General features: G+C 32.6%; 1 protein-coding gene across 1 annotated transcript; it reads right to left on the minus strand.

The window, feature by feature from the left end:
• Positions 1–4,173: 4,173 nt before the first annotated feature.
• LOC126692874 (E3 ubiquitin-protein ligase SINAT2) lies at positions 4,174–10,538 on the minus strand. Its single transcript, XM_050388675.1, has 4 exons — positions 10,373–10,538; positions 8,308–8,620; positions 6,363–6,749; positions 4,174–4,777 (listed from the first exon to the last, which is right to left on the minus strand). The coding sequence occupies exons 2-4, from the start codon at positions 8,515–8,517 to the stop codon at positions 4,457–4,459; spliced, it is 918 nt and encodes a 305-aa protein (XP_050244632.1). The 5' UTR covers positions 8,518–8,620; positions 10,373–10,538; the 3' UTR covers positions 4,174–4,456.
• Positions 10,539–17,087: the final 6,549 nt, after the last annotated feature.

Consider the following 17,087-nt stretch of genomic DNA (forward strand, 5'->3'; position numbering starts at 1 on the left):
GATCTTACTAACTAGCTCATCGGAGGCCCTTTGGCACACACCACACCGGTGTGCTCCAACAACCTTATCCTTTTTTACAGGATCTTATAGCTGCTGTGTTAACGTTGTCCATCTAGATAGATGAAGAGTTCAACTGAGGATTTTCTGCATCATCAATAATCATAGGAAATTAGGAATATGATGCATGAGGTATAATTAGGCAATCAAGCTTGCTATGTTCTAGTGGTACCCATGGGCTAATCAAAAAGCCCAAATGACAATGTTCCATAGAGCATGAGAGGTGATGATTACGCACTTGATCCACTTTTTCTCATTTTGTCCTACTCCAGATATGAATGCAGACAAAATGGTCTTGCGAGTCATGTGAGTTGAAATAGGTCACCAGCATCCTACATTCCTGCATATAAACCATCAAACAGTCCATTACATTATTTTTACAAATGCTCTAATAATACAAAGCGCGTTCTTTGTGGGGATCACTATTGACTTACTCCTGTTACTTACTTTCAGCTATTATTTGGCAATTAGGTCCAACACAAGAAGCCAAAGACTTCGACGTCAATGGGTGTTTTTCAATTTTTTATCTAATACTTTCCTAGAAAATGTTTGGTGATGAGTGATGAGTCTGATGACTAACCTATATCCGTGTTATTTCAATCTGCCCAAACCGTTGGATGCACTCCACTCCATCCAACCCCACTTCGCACGTATATCATATGATTCATATATGATATCAATTTGCAAGCAGGTTGGACAAGTTCAACTTTTAAAGCAAAGGGTTGGGTTGGTTGACGGATCAAGTTTTTTTTTTTAATTGTAAGGCCTGACCCGACCCCCACATACGTAAATACATACATATATATTTATCTCATGTCAGATTAAATTTTGTATTTTTTTTTTTTTTTTTGGTTGACACCATGATTTACAAATATTAATAAGAAAAATGAATGTTACTTTCTTAACAAATTCGTAAGCATACTTAGTGATGTGATATGGAACTCGTAACTTTTTTTTTACCCTTACGTTAAAACTATGGTTGTTCACTAGTCGGGTTTGTGCCCAACCCGAAACCAACCTGACAACTTTGGGTGACAAGAAAGCTGACCCATCACCAACTGTCGAAAACCATGGGTCAAGTCAGTTTCGGTCGAAATTGATGGAGCAACAGCGATGGCCAGATCTTGTTGAAAATTGGCCAGATCTCAACGGATCTCATCTAGAACTAGTCGAATCTCGTCAGATCTTGACAGATTTCATCAAGATCTCATTGGATCTCGATAGGTCTCGTCAGATCTGCGTTTGAGAAAGAGGGGGAGAGAGATGAACGACAAGCTTCGGAGGGGAGGTCGGTCAGTCAAGTCAGTTGGAGTAAGTTTTTCATGCGAAACTAACTCGCCAGTTTCGGTTTTTGAAAGTGGAAATCTGCTGCCAATGTCAGGTCGGGCGCAATTTTTAGTCTGGGTCAGACAGTTTGGGCGAGTGGGTCGAGTGGCAGGTCAGGATGGACAACCCTGGTTAAAACATATGCACTTTAATCTATGTAAAAGTGGGCTACTTCCTACGATTTCCTTTAATGCTTTAAATGATTTAGAGGGAATACACCTTAAATTTATCCACAAATAGTAAAATAAATTTTAAAGTTTAGTATAAAACACATCGGCCTAACAAACAAGTTCCATGTTTCCAAAAAAAATATGCATTTCTATGTTTGAAATGCCCAAAACCAGAGCAAAATAAAGACGCAAACGGAGAAAGGTTTCCTCACAAAGATTGCTAAAATTTGGTCTTCATTTCCATGTTTCTGCATTCTCTCTTACCCGCTTATTTTGAATGTTCACATTCAATATTTTTTTTTCCCGGCCTCTTTAGTTTCTCTATAGATCTCCAGTTCAAAGAGTTGGCTGATGAGTTCCAAGAACCTATGTACTTCTTCTACAAGATCACAACCCGACTAAAGAAATTGACAAGAAGCCGACTTTACAGATAAAGAACTTTGACATCATAATTGATGGGCAAGAGGTTTGTGCACAATTAACAATAGTAGTGAGGTAGAGGAGGATTTATTTACGGTTATAAAATTAAAATGTTATGTATTTATCAATAATCCAGTGCTGTTGAGCAACCATGTACCTCTATTTCTTAACAAGGTCGTTTTTTATTTTTAAGTACTACTTTTTAAAGGTTTGATCCCAAATTATATTTTTGCTTGTGTGTGTGTGTTTTTTTTGGGTACTAAGAAAGATGTTGTTCATTCAATTGGATTTATTAATGCTTCGAAGATTTATTTATTTTTTTTTTTTTTTTTTTATGGAATGCTTCAGAGATTTTAAATTCACAACGAAGTTCTTTTACGAGTTGAAAGTATAAGACTTTGTAGTTATCAACTATCCTTGAGTTTCTTCTCAGTACACCATGTTCACGTTTATGTAGTACAATCCTATCTAAACTGTATTATCATTTGATTTTATGGATATTATCGTTTGATTTTTTTAACACAGCTTAACTGAAGCAATATACTAAGGTTATTCTACGTAACAAATTACAATATACTAGCATCATCACACGCACGAAACGCATGTAATGAGACTTTTATACTAGGAAGGGGGGTTTAGTGTTATAATTTTTCATTTATCCCAATTTGAGATTTACATGTTTGTCCAGCATATTATGCATTTAAAACTATTAATACCGTTAGGAGTGTGATGCGGCTAGCTCCAAAAAGTAAACACCTAAATAAATGAACACTTAATAGTATTGAATTTGTTAATTTTTTTAAGCTAGCCTCATCACATTCTCGGCCATATTAGTAGTTATAGTGTGCGTTTGGGATGAGCTAAATTTTTCACTTTATCTCCACTTTCAATTTATTTTTGCTATTACTCATGGGTCTCACTGTATTTTTTGGAATTATTTATGGATTTCACTATACTATTCAGCTAACTTTTACCTTTATTTAGAGTACTTTCAGCAAAAAAAATTCAGTTTCAGTTAAATAAATTATTTCCAAACGGACACTAAATACATAATATGGTGGACAAACTTGTAAACCTCGAATTAAACTTGTAAACCTCGAATTAGGATAAATGAAAAATTATAATGCTAAACCCCAACAACAACAACAACAACAACAAAAAAGAGCCTCATCAGGCGAAGATGGATCTTCAAATTTCCTAATCACAGAGACGCAAAGGTCTCGTCACGCTCAACCAGCACTTCCCAATCTTTTCAATTCCTCATCAAATCAAGTGTTGACATTAACTAAACAGGAAAACACGTGCTTGCATAATTCTTTCTCCCAATTTCAGCATCCACACGTTTTAGTTTTTCAGTTTTCTTGTTAAGGATATGATTAATGTTGAAGAAATTAACTCACCAAAAGATACTAGGCGAGTAAAAAGTTTTTAATTTCAGTTAAATAAGTTGTTCTCAAACGGACACTAAATACATAATATGGTGGACAAACGTGTAAACCTCGAATTAGAATAAATGAAAAATTATTACACTAAACCCCAACAACAACAACAACAACAACAACCAAAAAAAAAAAGGCCTCATCAGGCGAAGATGGACCTTCAAATTTCCTAATCACAGAGACGCAAAGGTCTCGTCATGCTCAACCAGCACTTCCCAATCTTTTCAATTCCTCATCAAATCAAGTGTTGACATTAACTAAACAGGAAAACACGTGCTTGCATAATTCTTTCTCCCAATTTCAGCATCCACACGTTTTAGTTTTTCAGTTTTCTCGTTAACGATATGATTAATGTTGAAGAAATTAACTCGCCAAAAGATACTAGGAGACTAAAATCTCATCCATTTAACTATTAAAATAAATGGTAAGAGAAAGGACTGATTGCTTGACATTTAGCAATCCTGGAGTGATGTATATAAGTAGAGGCAGTAGAGTTAACAAATGATAGAACATTTAACTATTGTGAAAATGCCATTTGTCAAGAGAGAAGGATGGTGGATGATGGATGATGATGGGTTCAAGTATCTTGGTTCCAGTACATTGAACCAGTTGAGATGATAATGTGTGTCCACTTTTGACCACATGTTAACATTGCAACAAGTTCAATACACTGGAGGTACTAGATCCAAACTAAGTCCAAATCATAGTCCACAACTAAAGATTTAAATTTTCTGCACAAAATATTAACAGGAGAAGAACAATAAGATGTAAAACACATGCATTGTATAGTACCAAATGAATCTTTTTAGCACCACAATTTGACCAATTAACGTTTCCAGCTTGTACACTAAGTTTCAACAGGAGTCTCTCCAGAGCAGGGCAGCTGACATACCACTCCAATTACAGAGGCATCGATTTCAGAGGCATCGTGTAAACATAAAGAGAAGCCTAATCGTAGTAACTAAAGTTTCACTCATTGCCACAAGAAGCAACCCCATAAAATTACTGTACAATCGCCACAACAATCACCACCCATCCATTTTGTTATTCTTCTTTCCATATTCGGCCGGTAACCCTCAACTTCAGCTCTTCCCTTTCTGCACCAGAAAAGTAGAGAGCCAAATTCCTCTGAATAATGAGGCCATCTTGACTGTCACGTACTTTCTTATGACTATCACGGATGCTCCTTGGAATTCCTTGCCATATGAGCTTACGACCATTTGCACCAACTTCCAAACTATAGCTAAATTTCTTTGCCTCATTCTCGTCACCCATGAATCTTAGGAAGGCCATGTAGACTGGTGCCATACCAAGCTGGAAAGCCTCAAAATGCAAGCAGAATTGTCTTCCAAAACAATTGAAAACCTGCACAAAGGTCAATTAAAACATTGTATAGGGAGTGCAATAAATTTTCATAACAGAGAGAGAGAGAGAGCAAATTATAAATTGCCCCTTTGTTGTTGGGAATAACTACTACTTCCTTGTCCTTCAGAAACAGTCATCAAACCTTGTCGTTTTAAGTAAAAATGAAATTGTCAAATTTTCAATCCAACTTGATAAATTCCCCATGTGACACGCACGTATCATATGAAGCACCAAATTTAGCCCTCAGAACAGGCAGGATCAAAGCTAACCTGTTATGAAACAAAGTTGTTCTATGGCCTCCCCATGAAGCTTTAAGGCCCATTGAGGATACTGAGGGCTAAATTTCACATGTCAAGCAAACATGTGCATTACTTGGGAGACCCTACCAATTAAAATGAAAAATATGAATATTTCATTTTACTCCAAAACATAAGGAGCAATTATCCATAGTTATGGTTTCCCAAAAGCTAATTCCCCTACTCCCAAGGAGAACATTTATAATTTACCCCCAATAAAATGTAATAAAGAGCTGAATCTAAGGAGAAATTCACTCTTCATGCAACTAAATGCTACAATGAAATTTGGTTAAAATGACAAGGACAAAGAATTCCTTGAAATATGAGATGTTCTTCAAGATGTCTATACTAAGGGTTCGTTTAGGAACAGCTTATTTAACTGAAACTAAAAATTTTTTGCTAAAAGTACTGTAGATAAAGGTAAAAACTAGCTAAAATAGTACAGTGAGACCCATGAATAGAACTAAAAAGTGCAGTGGAACCTATGAATAGTAGCAAAAATAAGCTAGCTTTATAATCTATTCCCAAACGCAACCTAAAGCTCATGAAACCACTAAAGCAAATTATTACCAGTTTCCAACATCAAAGGAATTAGGAATCGTTTTTATAATTTCATTTAAACACGTTTTAAATTAAGATCGAGTCAGATAATCACTATCTTCAATAATGCATGCTTAGAATGTCTAAATCATTTTTTGCTTGATTAATTAAACATGCATCCAATGGGTTTTGAACCCACAACCTCATACTCCACCTGATGGCTTAGCATGACCAAATATTGCTATCATCAATAACATTTATCCACAGTTAGTGATACCAAAATATAGTAAACAAAAACAAGAAATATGGGATAAGTTGAGGGAATGAAAAAAGGTATCGGAAGACCAAAAATAACATTAGTAGAAGTAATACAAAAGGACATGTAAATTAAGGAAATAACAAAGAGTATGACTTTAAAAAAAAAAAAAATAGAATGGAGAAAAAGAATATATGAGTTCAACCCTAACTAATTTGTTGAGGATCCATATCCAACCCCAACAGTTTGGGATTAAGGCTTTATTGTTATTGTAAGAAATATGAGATAAGATAGGATCATATCATTTCCCCCAAAAAAAAAAAATCTTGCAAAACTAAATTATTTAGAGAACCATACAGCTCAGAACCCAGGCCATCTCCCTCATCTGCCAATAAAACATAGACAAGAAGAGAGATGGAAATGGATGGTCCAGAGAAATTACACAAGTCAATATAGCTAATTAGATTATAAAATCAGAGCAAAAAATACTTACAGTTAACATCCATGTGGCATTTTCAACTTCATGTGGATTTGATTTAACATAACGATGGTTGAAGGTACAGCCATCATGCATGTCAACCTTGTGATCATCCTTGAGATGTGCAACAAGAGTTGGGATATCACCCGTAACAGAGCACTCAGATCCGGCATAAGGGCAATTGTATGGACGGAATCGACAATGTTGCTCATGCTTAAGCTTGCTGTAGTATGGGAAGATATCATTACAACCCAAACTCTGGTATGTACATGGGAGTTCCAATGATTCAGCAACTTTCTCCAAAGCCAAACACCTTATATTTCCAAGATCATAGCGGCATGTTGGGCAACAGTTGAGCACTCTAATCTTGCAGTTTGAACACAGCGTGTGGCCATTTGGACACTGCAAATTAAGAATTCAGATAAAAAGGAGAGTTTAGAAAACCTACAGAGTACACGTGCATGTGTGTGTCAAAAAAGAATAATTTCAAATGTTAAGAGAAAATGGACAAGACTCTTTGTTCCCAGTTTCAATAGGTTAAATTGACATTCAAACTTGGTTTATCAAAGAAAGGTGTCACAAGTTATTGAATAGTCAATTAGTTTTTTTTTGTTTGATAGCTACAAAAATGCTAATAAAAAGAAAGTGTCACATTCATACCTTTTAATGTAATTTTGGAAAGATTAGTCAATAGACATTTGAATGACAAAAATGCTAATCTTCCAAAATCACATTAAAAGGTTAAATCACTTGCACCAAAAAGATACTCTACTACAATCACAAAATAAAGCAATTTTTTTGCACTTTATAATTTATTCCAAATCCAACCCCTAGCCATACAGCAACCAAGCTTCCAAAACCTCTCTCATGCATAAGCTATTCAGCTACCTTAAAAGATGGTCTCCAAATCTAACCACCTAATAATACATTCATAAGCCAAAAGGGCCTTAACACTAACCTTCCTTCCGCAAGGTGTATCACACATCAACAATGTAGAAATTTATTTGGAACAATTAAAATTATAATACTAACGAAGTGCACAAAGACTCATTGATTAATGCATAGGTGTTGTTAATGATACTAAAAACACATGCATAGTTGCTGTGACACCCCTAAACTTCAATTCCTATGAGCAAGAGTCCACTAATTCCGTACGCAATGAGAACATTAAGGCAAGACTCCTTGTAGGCTAAGCTATTAGTATAATGCAATTATAACAAAATTAAACGTAACTATTAGAATTGTGTGGTTAAATGACTAAATTTACCATATCCCAATAGCTTAAACTTTTGCGACAATCAGTAATTAACATATTATTAGAGCAATAGGTCCTAAGTTTGATCCTTGTCTCCTCCACTTTACCTCCCATTTAAATCACAAGCGTTAGGCCTCACCTATTAACAGGTAGTTTGAGCCCACGCATACGGGGCAGTGTTAGAATTGTGTGGTTAAATGATTAAATTTATCATATCCCAATAGATTAAGCTTTTGGGACAATCAGTAATTTAACAGTGACATTTTTTTTAAGTGAGACCCCCAAAAAAAAGAGGAAAAAAGAAACTACCATTATGATTCAACCCAGAAGCGTGTTTTTCGCAACAATTTAATTTTCCTTTTACACTTTTCAACTGAAACAATCCTACATTATATGTATATTTGATAATGTTTGGAAAGTTACTGGTATATAGTAATTGGTTTGCAGAAGCATTTCAATCTTCAATAAAACCTTAAAAGTGGAGTAGAAAACAGAGTTCTACTAATCTCATATATATTGAGAGTCATCAGCAAAACAATCTTTCGAACCATATAAGTCCAAAAGATCTTCCATGCATAACTGTATAGTACTTGAAGGGGTCAAACCAAATGTACATCAGACAGATCCACTGAAAAATGGGCCCTACTTTCTGAAACAAATCAAAGATAAGATCAGGAATACAACATAAGGGAATTAAAATCATACCTGGTGAATTGGAGGGTACATCAAACATGTGCAGACAGGGCACTCAAGCAGTTCGTGCACACCATTAGTCGAATAAATCCCTTGTTTTCCACCTGAGCCAGTTGTAGCTCTAGTAGGTGTACTATTATTATCCAGCTTTGCCATTGCTACATCATAATCAGTAGAATAAGACTCAAGGACTTCTTTGCAAGCACTGCCTCCAGGAGCCATTGCTGATCCAAATCCAATTATATTTCTAGGTCAATCACTAAGACTCAGAAGTGTGACTAACTCCCCATTTATTTCTCTTCCAAGCAACTATGTTCCTGTTGTTCTGTCAGAAATATAAAGACATCAATGGGAAAGAACATTACTTATATATTATAGCATAATATGCATTTAAACTTTCACATGAGAACCAAATAAGAAATATATACATAGCAATGGGATGCACTTAACGCATACAAGATGGAGGCAATATGTAACTTCATTTTCAACTACAACCGCTGTAAGGGGTTTAATGGACTTGGGGCAGTGTCATCAATGCAACCTATTATTGCTTTCAGTATAAACATAACTTGGATCAGATAAGTTGGAACAGTTTTTTTTTTTTTTTTTTGATAAATAAGTTGGAACAGATACCTGATCAACTGATTGGAAACTCACAACCCACAAAAAATACCCTATGTGTATGCTTAAAACCCAGCTATCCTATTTAATTCACATTTCAAAGGTGCTATTCTTACTTTTGATAGGAGACTATAACTCCACCAACTAGAGAGATACAACTTATTATTCCAGACACTTATTGAAGAATTAGTGGACCTCTATCTACTAGAGTGTACCATACTCCGATTCCCAACACATATAATTAGTCACCTATCCTAACAACTTAAGATAGTAAGGCAACATTCAGAAGTTAATCTATTGTTTTGCTTCATACAACCCCAGTAGGTCAATTATACTCTGCAGTACAACAATGTCAACGATCCTCCCCATGAAAAAACATGTAAAGTAGACAGGATATAAGAAGCAGCGCTTAGCAACAGAAATAAGTTTACAAATTTACCGTTCCCCCATAACACTTATAGGGAATTGCACATTTATACTAATACCAACCAATGCCTTTAGCAAACTTTTAACGAGAACAAGATGAGGAAAGAACACAGATGAAGGTTGTTTATAACAGATGAAATTTCCCAAATGAAGAGTGTTTCAGATTTAGAAATTTGTACAAAACGTAAATAATAAAGAGAAAAGCAAGCACATATAATCCAAAACTAAAAAATTTCACACAATTCCTCCACCATACCTCATTTAACCAAATCTCCTACAAATTTAGCAAAACGCAAACAAACTCAAAGTGGGTTTTGACAAAAGAGCCATATCCATATGCATAAACTATCAAGCAGTCAAAAATCTATGCTCGAATCAATGAAACAAGAAAAATCTCATTTCACAATTCCAACAAACTTAGCATGTTCAACCAAGTGCCAAACTGAATTTTTCCAAAAACTATCATTCTCCAGTTTAAATCAAGTACCTAAACAGTCAAGATAAGAATCCAGAACAGTTGCCCATCTCAAAATATCAATCAAAGAAACATCTTTTATAAAATTTAAAGCTCGATGTGCCAAAAACTACCTTTCCCACTTAGAACAACCATCGAAGAATAAAAGTAAGGTATAAGAACCAAAAAAAAAAAAAAAAACCCACAAAAATCCCAGCCAATTCCAACCAGATGCAAAACTGGGTCTTGTCAAAATTTACCTTTCCCACTTAAAAATAAATCAACAATGCAATCAAATCTAGCAACAGAACAAAGACCAAATCAAAATCCATTACCAATCAAAGGAAAAAAAAACACAAACCAAAGCACAATCCAAAAGGGTAAAAAAAAAAAAAAAACATATACCCATTTGAGATTTCCAAGCCAAATGTCTCCGCACACCATCAGATTAAAACCATAAACTATATGGGTTTTGCTCAGAATCACGAAAAAGACAACAAAAATTTTGAAACCAAAAAGCAAAATAAATATTTATTCAAAAAAAATAAAAAATTGTGCACGAGGTCCGGAACTTACGCGAATTACCCGGATATAAAAATCGTTGAAGAAGATGGTATCTTGTTTTTATCGGTGATGACTGATGACCATTAATGGGTCTTTGTTGTTGTTGTCTGTCTCTATGTTTGTTTTCCACAAATCACAATTTGCGAAAATGTGAGGATTTTTATATAGTAATTTGCTTTTTACGACAAAAGGTTTTTCTTTTTTAAATTTTAATTTTTTTTTAAAAGAAAGAGAGTAAAGTAATTTAATTTTCGTCTTTTGTGGAATACATTTCTAATATAAATATATTAAGTTAGTTCGGGTTTCCGACCGTGGACCAGTGACACTTACCGCACGCAACGTTTGAAATTTTAGGATTCTTTTTTTGTTTTTTTTTTTTTTGGTTTGTTTTCTTTATTGAGACCGTTGACGTTTTTAATTTCTTTTCTAGAATGAATAATAATGATCCAGCTCTTCTTCATACGTGTAGATTAACAAGGACAACTCGCTGTGATTTTCAGCCACGTTGACGTTTCATTGTTTGCATTTGCATTATTGTACCGCACTGTGAGATTTCTACCAATGAGAATGCCCTCCATTTAAAGTTTTGATTATTTTGGTGTATTTCATATTTAACATTAAATTTTACAAATTTAAAGTTGCATAGATTGTTGTTTCAAATTCAAAGTTGCATAGATTGTTGGGTTCAGAAAATACCTTCCACCCCTAACTATCATAAAAAATCAAAAATCAAAAATCAAAACCGTGAAATAGATATAACTTGAAATAAAGATCATCCAAGTTTTTTTTTTTTTTCCTCAAAAAAAAATTTTGAATTAACTAAAAACCTGCTATGGTTTGTGTTTTTGGGCATGTTTGTCAGTGTTGTTTAAACAACAGTTTTCATAGTTTAAATAAAATAACACGTATTTTCATAACACTTTTTCACCTACACATATTTTCATAATACTTAAATAACGTTACTAAAACAACATTACCAAACGAACCCTTAAAAACTTGAGAAACGTGTTTTTAAGAATGAAAACTATTTAAAAATGTATTTTGTTATGAACAAAGATCAATATATATTTATATTAAGTGTGAATTTTGAAAATCTAACTGTTGGATTGCATGTTCTTATTACATCCATAATGTTTACAAAATTTCAAGAAAATAAAATGTCAATTACTATGTCATCAAATAAATGTTATAATTTCAAGTTTTTGTAATCTAAAGTTGTATATAAAAAATAAGTTAATTGATCAAAAGGTAAATAATATCCGATTTGATATGTATGTTAAGAACATACGGAACATGAAATTCAAAGGTTAGATTTTCAAAATTCACACTCAAAAAAGAAATATATGAGAAGTTTGAAGAATTTCTCTCCAAACTAGCTTGGAGAGAAACTTTGTTCTTTTGTTATTTTCAAAGTAAAAAATATTTTTAGGTAAAGTGAGAGAAACCTAATAGAAACTCACATAATTAGAGCAGGAAAAGTTGTGTCTCATTGTTTTGGGAAAAAAAAAAAAAAAAAAAAAAGAACAAGGGAAAGCCATGAGGATTCAAATTGGAATGCTTTTATTTATAATCTCTCATTGACTTTCATGCAATTGAAATTATTGTTATTAGTCTTTGAAAAATGTATATAATTTCTTAATTTCTCACTTGTGGGGTTTAGAGTTGACAAATTCCATCATGATGTAACTGTTAAATATGTCTGGAATAAGTTAATACAAGTTACATTATGTTCAAAAGCAATAGGCAAGAAGCAACTCAAGAAAATCAATATGTATAGAGCTCAACTGCTCTTCGATCAATCGAGGCTCAATCGTTCAAAAATTGAGCTTAATATCTCTTAATTCCTGAAGTTAGCTTTGCCAACTTTATTGACATAACATATATAAGGCAATGTTATTACTCGACTTAAAAAGGTTGGAGAGGCACTTTGCCGTGAACATTAATGAAATACCATCCAAGCCTATTTTCATAAATCCCATTGGTACATATTGAGAGATATTCAATACAGTTTTAGTGTAACAAAGTGAACAAGTTGAAATCAGAGAAGCCCAGTCATTACTGTACTCAATCAAATCTTTAGGAGGTTTTTGGAGTGGATCAAAGGTTCCAATCGTGAATTGTGGATGCCTCTTCCATGAATAGTTTAAATATTTTAAAATTGTAGAATGTTTCTACAAAAAAATCCATCCATCGGGTAGAATTTAGGATTAAATGTTTTAGTCTAAGTTGTGAACTTCTCTTGTTATGGTGGATTGCTTATTTGGGGTACATTGCCCCTATAGATTCATTGTAGCTTTTCTCATGTGAACATTTTCCTTGAGTTCTTCTCTTCACCACCATATCAACTATTTTTAGCATATTGTTGTTATTGCTTTGCAATTAGTGACTAACTGTGTTTAATGTTTTAATTGTTAAAACCCAATTAACAATTGTTAATTAGGTAAATAAACAATTGACATAGTTGGACTTTTAAGTAAATAATCTGTTGCGAAATATAGTCGGGGCCTAGACAATATGACTCTTTTTTTTTGTTTTTTAGAAGAAGAGAAGAAAATAAGTGACGAAAGCTTGCTCTTCAAATCATGGTTTTCAGACCCAGACTGTTCAAAGAACCGAAAAATGGAGAAGTTCAAGATTTTAAAGGTCAAACTGAGGTTCAACTGTGATGATGTCATAATTAATTAAAATACAAATAAAGGTATATTAAATATATAAATATTAGCATAATTAACTAAAAATAATTGAAACAAAATTTATAATAAAATTTTATGATATTATAAGGTTAATAGAAAATAGTAGAACATAATAAGCATGAAAAAAAATTATATAATAGTCCATCAAGACTAAATCATTTTGATTAAATAAAAAAATAACTTTTAATTATTTTAGTTATTTCCCATGTAAATGCATTATTCTTAAATTGCAAGTAAATTTATCAAAGAAAACAAATTTAGAAATAATTAATAAATTGAAAGAGAGATAATAAAATTAAGTTGAAAAATTATAAATAACATAAGTTTATAATAAATATAATAATACTTCATGTTTGTTCACAAGGAACTTAAGTGGTGCATTGGTCATTGCACTGAAGGTCTCAGGTTCTACACCTCATAGCTCCTTATTCTCTATTTTTAAAATTTAAGTCAAATCTTTGACCCAGTTGAACCGACGCATGATTTGGGCAGTTTTCTAGGTCGAACCCCAGTTCAAGAGGTTTTCTCTAATTATTAAAATGACCAATTTTTACATTTAAAAAATTGGTTTCGTGATCAGTTCAGGGTTAACCCAGTCGAGCCGACTGGTCCGCTCCGAGTTTGAGAACGTTGCTTCAAATGACTAATGGGTTAGTTTAGTCGTCTTCACAATTTTTTACATACATTCGCTTGTATATGAGGGTTTGATAAAAATGGATCAAAAATGTTCTTTAAAATGTATGGGGAAAAAGTAAATTAAGCTAATGACAAATTTCACAAAAATATCAAAAGTGATAAATTCTTGATTTGCCTAGCAAAAAAGAAATTGCATCAAAAAAATCTTTGGGTAATAAATTGAATATAATGCTTGCCCTTAATTATTTTAAATCCGTAAATAAGCAAATCTTTTATGGATTTATGGATTTTTTAAATCCAAAATTATTGTTAACATCTTATAAGCAATTCAACTCAACACAAAATCATTTTCTCAATAAAAAAAATTTTAAAAAAAAAAAAAAAAAACTCATCACAAAACCAAATCCAATTGGTGTCTTGGTCAATGATAAATAACATTCATTAGAAATGAACGTCATAAGTTGAAACTATATTTTACAAAAAAAAAAAAAAAAAAAAAATCCTCTACAGAATATGTTTATCATGCGTTTAGGTGCATCATTTGTAGTTGGAATTTGACGTTAAGTAAGGATTTAAAATTCTACTCATACAAATACTGAGTTTGACTGAACTTGATGTGGAAATTAAAAATTTCCCATGAATTTTTAAATTATGATTTAGTGATGACCAATCTTGACCCTAGATTCCTTTAAAATAGTTCCAAAAAAAAAAAAAATATTCCTTTAAAATAAGTGGACCCAATTTCTATGAGGGTGCGGCTTTTGTCCAGTGAAAACTTTCACCGGACAAGCCCTTTGCTCCCTATGAGAAGGGTGTGAGTGTCTGCAAGAATAAATGGCCTTTTTCCCCCCTTTTGGAGAATTAAATGCCTTATTTATTTATTATTTGTTAGACTTTTTTTTTTTCTTATGAGAAAATGTTGGACAAAGTATTTAACCAAAATAGTTTGGAAGAATTTCATTTAATCTTAAAAAACATCTATGTATATTATTAAACAATTCATTGGTTTGAAGATAAAATTTGTCCTTTTTATTACTTTTTTCCATTTTTCCTTTTTATATATTAACGGTAACACGTGTTATTAAAACATGGCGAGTGTTGTACCTCATAGTATTTAAACTACACATTATATTAGCATGTTAGTTTTGTGATCAAATTTGTGCTCTTGTGCCCCTCTTCTTAATAATAGGGGGACTGTCATCACTTTCTTTTTTTCATTTAAATAAAGAGCGTGTGCTCTCAAAAAAAAAAAAAAAAAAAAAAGAGAGAAAGCGTGTGTGTATGCATATATTGGAAACATTAAGAAGTGCAATTTGAACTACAAACTCTTAGTACATATTCTTTGATTTTAAGTATGATCTCTTTTGATAAAATTTGATATAGGGTAAACGATGGTATCTCTATTCTTAGGAGGTATATGGTGCATCCAGTGGCGGCTCTACATGCAAGTTAGAGTGTCATGGGACACTTTGACTTGTAAAAAAATTTATATATACACTTGCAAAAAAAATATTATATGCTAAACTAACTTATTGTAACTACCTTAATAAAAATGTTGAACACCTTAACTTGAGAATTACAAAAATTTGGATTCAACAAAAATAAGAACATTTACAATATTGTCACAATAATTTCATAACAAATCTTTTTTTTTTTTTTTTGAAAATCAATTTCACAACAAATCAAATGTGGTAAACCGTTACTGTTTTTAATTTGGGCTCAATACTAATATTATTTTTTTATCCACCAATAACATTTTTTTGCATAAGATTTATTGTAAAAATTTTGTAAATATAGCATTATTCTAAAATTAATTCTGCCCCAGGTAGAATATTTAGTCCCTTTTTTAAAAAAAAAAAAGCTTAAATAACAACAATAAATATTAGCCCAAATAATAACAAACATAAACCAAACAAAAACATGACAAGACCAAACAATAACAAGTCAACAAATTATTCAATAAAAAGCCTATTATAAAACAAAAGGATAAAAATCGCAAATCATTCAAATTTGTAACTTGTTCAACTTATTCAATAAAAATAATTTCTAATTTCATTTTTTCTTAAAAAATGGTATTGAGAAAAATGTTGTGGTTGTGAATTATCCTTGATGATGACAACCATTATACTCTTTTTGGCTTTGTAGTCGCAATAATATTACTCTCCTTAGCGACTCAACTCGCAGTTATAGCAAATATATAAGTTATTGCTTTATAGATTCTCAAAAAAAAAAAAAAAAATTATTGCTTTATTAAATTTTGTATAATTTAAATATTTTTAGTGACCACCTTACAAAAATTTCTAAAGCCGCCACTAGGTGTATCAAGCATATGTAACATCCCCTTGTAGGGAAACCTTATCCTCGCTACACTATATGCTTTTTCCTCTATTCTTAAAATAGAGAAGGCCTAAAGACACCATCAAACTTGTTTCACCCTGGACGACAAAGTCTTTTGCACGGACACATCTGGTTACAAGTTTAAAACTAGTTAAAAGTCAGAGTTGCATTGCCCCCTTTTCCTAGTGTCATCTAAAAGAGTACAAAATGTGCAATTAAATTGAATTACACTGTTGGAGTAGCCCTGTGCACAAGTCATTAGATCATTCATATCAAATTTCTTTAAAAAAATTTAGCCTTTAACAACTCAAAAATTCATTTTATCTATTTTAACAACTCGTTTTACAATATACCAAATATCAAAGTTTCTATTTTTACATTCATCCCATTAAAATAATATAAACAACTTATTAAAATAAAATAAAACTTCCCCACAAAAATTAGCCACTACAGCCACGCGTGTTCCCTTGAATAAAAAATTGGTTTGTTTTGACTTTAAGCTACAGAGAGCTGCTATTTGTAACTCAAATTCAAATTTTTTAAGTTTGCCTTCTTTGCTGTAAAACATGTTTTTCTAGTATTAGTTGCTAAATTGACTTTTTAGTCAATTTAGCATCCTTATTGCGGATGCTCTAAGGGTGTGCTTGGTTGGGGTGAAAATAGGGAGAATGGAAAATAAGGAGAAGAAAATAGGGTGGAAAATACTGTTTTCCACTGTTTGGTTAAAGAAAGAAACTAGGAGAGACAGAAAATAGGGAAGAAAGTTTTCCTTCCTCAGTCCACTTTTTTTATCCTCCCAGATTGGGAGGAAAATGAGGAGGGAAAAGTGATGAGAAATGCATTTTACACAAATACCTCCACTTTATTACACTCACCTATCCCTCCCACTTTCCCACTATTATATAACAAGGACATAATAGTCAATTTATATAAAATACATTTTCCATCCTCCCCTTTTTCTCTCCAACCAAACAAAAAGTTTTCTATCCTCCCACTTTTCCACCCCTCCAACTAAACACACATGAGGAAAAACCAAGTCTTTTTTATCCTCCCACTTTTCC

Source organism: Quercus robur, chromosome 7, assembly GCF_932294415.1.
Source record: "Quercus robur chromosome 7, dhQueRobu3.1, whole genome shotgun sequence".
NCBI lineage: Eukaryota > Viridiplantae > Streptophyta > Magnoliopsida > Fagales > Fagaceae > Quercus > Quercus robur.